The sequence below is a fragment of the Pinus tabuliformis genome, chromosome 5_2, assembly GCF_031772625.1.
Source record: "Pinus tabuliformis cultivar Carrire ecotype Pingquan chromosome 5_2, CPIR1, whole genome shotgun sequence".
Classification (NCBI taxonomy): domain Eukaryota; kingdom Viridiplantae; phylum Streptophyta; class Pinopsida; order Pinales; family Pinaceae; genus Pinus; species Pinus tabuliformis.
The window spans coordinates 349,410,625-349,414,887 of record NC_142306.1 but is presented as its reverse complement, the minus strand read 5'-3'; the positions used below and the strand labels follow the sequence as shown (position 1 = coordinate 349,414,887).

At 41.7% G+C, this 4,263-nt stretch overlaps 1 protein-coding gene across 1 annotated transcript in view; it reads left to right on the top strand.

The window, feature by feature from the left end:
* Window positions 1-299: 299 nt before the first annotated feature.
* The window catches only part of LOC149158919 (uncharacterized), a 95,529-nt gene continuing 91,565 nt past the window's right edge, over window positions 300-4,263 (top strand). The window contains exon 1 of the mRNA XM_089434131.1: window positions 300-602. Within this exon, the coding sequence (XP_089290257.1) occupies window positions 300-602 (303 nt within the window). The remainder of the gene's footprint in view (window positions 603-4,263) is intronic.

Sequence of the window (4,263 nt, the reverse complement as noted above, 5' to 3'; positions counted from 1 at the left end):
ACATGATATTAGCTTCACAGGTGGCATAATTGTTCTTTAGGGAGGTCTTTCACCTGCATGGACTCCCTAAGACTATAGTCAGTGATCGAGATAGTCAATTCATGGGGGGATTTTGGTAGGAGATTTTCAGGCTAGTTGGCACTGAGCTCACCCCGTGCACCAGTTATCATCCACGGGTCGACGACCAGACAAAGAGAGTGAACCAGAGGGCCTCAATGATAGGGCAACAGAGGGCTTGGATTCGATGGTTGCATTTGGGAGAGTATTGTTACAACACGACACATCACATGTCCATTAGTATGACTCCTTTCTGTGCTTTATATGGGTATGATGCTTTGTCTTTTGCTGACATTGTTTTTGGATACAATTGGGCCCCAAAGGCCAAAGTTTGGATCTTAGAGAGCCAGGATATCCTCAAGGCTCTTAAGGATAACTTGCAGATAGCTCAGAATCAACAAAAGTTGTATGTTGACAGGCATCAGGTGGAGAGGCATTTCGAGGAAGGGGACATGGCGTACCTTCGATCACAGCCATACCGATGGTCCACACTGAAGCAGAAGGGGGCCGAGAAGCTGCAATCGAGACTTTTTGCGCATTACAGGGTGATAAGGAGAGTTAGAGAGGTGGCTTACGAGTTGGAGCTACCACCGGGGAGCAGGATCCATAATATCTTTCATGTTTCATGCCTCAAGAGGGTGTTGGGGCAACATGTTACAACAACTATGGAGTTGCCTCCACTTGATGATGAGGGGCACCTGATTTTAGAACCGGGGGCCATCTTGCAGACCAAGGAAAGGAAGCTCAGGAGCAGGATCATTAGAGAATACTTAGTGTGTTGGAAGCACTGTTGCGAACATATCGATAACAACCCGATTTTATCTCGAAATCACGATTTTTTGGCCTAGCCCGATGTTTGCCGATTTTTAAAAATATTTTTATGGTATCTTAATTTTGCCGATGTTTGCTGATTTTTATTGATATTTTCTTGGTTTTCCCGATATTATGGTTTTCCGGATCCTTGTCGATTTAATCACGATGTCGATGTTTGCAACATTGGTTGGAAGAGCTTGCTAGATGAGGATGCTACTTGGGAGGGAGAGCACATACTTAAGCATCCAACATTGAAGTTGCTTGGGGACAAGCAACATTTGGGAGGGGAGGACTCTCATGTCCCTTCCTAAATTAATTTGGAACAAGATTAATTATTACATTGTGGGGCCAATTTTGGAGGTGATGGGGCCCATTCGATTTTATTAGGAGGTTAGACTTAGCATAAGTTATTTTGATGTGATTAAGTTGATGTGGTTAAGTTATATGTGGGGGCCACCCACACTAGGAGAATATGCATTCCCTAGTTCGATTTGCATGGAGGGGAAGTCGTTGGTTAAGTGAGGGACCCACGATGGAAGGAAAATGGAGGGAAAAGTGCTCCATGAAATCTATATAAGGAAGACAACTCTACTCATTTCATTCATATTTTGGCATATTGAATTTCTCTTTGGTTGCTCGCATTGCTTAGCCGAGTCACTTGCTGTTTAGCAAGAGTTCTTCAAGCGAAGAGCTCACCCTTTCTTCGGGGGACTTCGAGTTTCACCCTAGAGAGGTTTATCTTCATTCTTCTGGAGGAGGATCTCATTGTGCTTTCCAACTGTTGCATTCATCTCTAGGTGGTGCGAATTTCTGGAGGACGCAATGAAGGGAGGCCGAGTTTGTTTGTGGCATCTTGCAGAGGAGTTTTGGCCTGAAGAATTTCTGGAGAGGAGACATAGGAGTTTTGTTGCCATTTTTTTGGAGAGTTTTGGAGCTAGAGGAGAGTACTTCTCTTGAGTGTGACTTTCGCACTTCTTGGGCTAGCATAGAGGCAGAAGTTTGTGCACACATGGGAGGTAGAGTATCAATCTTTGAGGCTGGTCTTTGTTGGGGGAGCTAAGCGAAGCATTTGTGGAGGAGATTGCTACATTTTCGGAGCTTGGGTGGAGGATTTTGCTAGTATTCCTTGCAGTCTATATTCTTGAGCAGTTTGGAGGGTGTAGGGCATATTGGAGGCCGAATTTGGGAGGTTGGATTCGGACCAAACCCTTTCTGGGTTTTTGTGGGTTTTGGTTAAGGAGCTTGAGGCTGATTTTGTAGCATTTTTTGAGTTGTGGAGGTGGAGTTTCTTGTAGTTCCTTTCCAGCTAGCAGTGTAGTTTTCTATGCAGTGCAGAGCATTAGAGGAGAAGCCATTTCCAATATTTGAGATCATTGTCTCATCACCTAGGTTCTCTCACACTTTCCATTGAGTCAAGCCTAGGTGCATTTCTCCATACTATTGTACTTGCTCCATTGATTAATAAAATGGCTTAGCTAGTTCTACTTTTGGAGGTTTTATGAGCATTTACATATTGTTAAAATTTTCTTTGTTGTAAGTCGTTTTTGCTTTGCATATCACTGTTTATTGAAGTTTGGAACATTACAATGGTATCAGAGCTCAGATTCTGGCTCAGCCGTGGGGGAAATTTCCTGAGTGAGGAGGACTGACAAAATATTACTTACAGGAGGCAAAGGTATTGAAGTAGGGAGAAAGAGTTGGAGATTACTCCAAACACAGAGGATTATGGGAAGGCAGTGGTAGCAAAAGATATCTCTAGACAAATCCAACTATCATGCATGGAAGATGTCTCTAGATTTGACTTTGGAAGAAAATGATGTTATGGACTATGTCAAAGGAAGAGTAGTGGAGCTTCCTTCAAATGCATCTGCTACTGCACAAACAAGGTACAAGAAAGTTTAGGTTAAAGCTAAGAAAATTATTGTTGATTCTATTCGCAAGCCTTTGGTTGCCTATATTTCTGATTTGGAAACATCTAAGGAGATGTATGACAAGCAGGTTGGGATGTTCAAAGTAAATAATGCAAATCAAGTTCTCTTTCTCAAGAACAAGTTGAAAGACATCAAGATGTACAAAGGAGAATCCATTCAATCATACTTCATGAGGATTACTGAAATCAAGAATGATTTCCTATCTTTTGGAGAAGTTATTGGTGACAGAGAGCTCACTCTTATTGCACTTGGAGGCCTTACAATAGAATGGGATGTGTTTAACACTACCATCCTCAACAATGACAGGATTCTAGGGTTTGATGAATTATTGGCTAGATGTAGTCAAGAAGAAATAAGGATGATTGAAAGAGACAAGCCTTCAAATGGAAACAATCTTGTCGCCTTCTCTGCTCATGCTAAAAGGAAAAACAATGTTGGTCCAAGAAGACAAGGTCAAGGGTTCAAGCTGAGATTCAAAGAAGGAAGAAAAGGAAGATGTTGCAATTGCAACAGGTTTGGCCACTCCGCTAGAGAATGTCCTCACAAAAGGGAACTCCAAGAGATGATGACAACAATAATAACAACTACATAGGCAATGGCAATCAAAGGAACAACAGGTTCAACAACAAAGGAAAGAGGAATGCTCTTGTTGCTCGATGTGGAAATGGTCGTCCTCCCAAGAAGTCAAGAAACTCTAGATATGAAGAAGTTAATGTTGTAACAAAGTAAAAAGAATTTTATCTTATTTCTGCCCTTACCACCTCCTCTCCTCCGGATACATTGGATCATTGGTTGATTGATAGTAGTGCCTCAAGGCACTTCACTAGGTACAAGTAGGCCCTCTCAAACTTGATTGAAAAGAAGACTAATATGGAGATTATACTTGGGGATAATGACACTTATCCCATGAAAGGAATTGGGACTGTTACTCTTCACTTAAATCAAGGTCAAACCCTTCATTTACAAGAAGTGTTGTATGTACCTGATCTGAAAAAGAACCTAGTCTCTATTTCTGCGATGGAAGATAAAGGTTTCAAGGTGACATTTGTTGATGGAAGGTTTGTGTTTGGCAAAGAAAGTGAAAGATACATTTACACTTGGATTTAGGGTTGAGGTCTGTATCAGGTTGGGGGAATTACTGTTGGGAGCTATGACTTATGATATTCTCTTCAATTCGATGTTTCTCATTTTAGAATTTTGGTTGTCCCGTATATTTTCATGTTCGAAGGAGAAAAGAAACACGCTAGATGCATCTGGGAAGAAAGGAATGTTTGTGGGCTATAGTGAAACTTTGAAGGCATATATTAATTTTATTCCTGGTTAAAGAGAAGTGGAAATCAGTCTTTCGATGAAGATTCTGACCTTGGGAAAGTCAAAGATCTTCCCATCCCTAGGAAGGACAATGATGATGATGCAGGAAGGCGGGATGAACCTCCGACTGGTGAGCCGATCCCTGATGTTG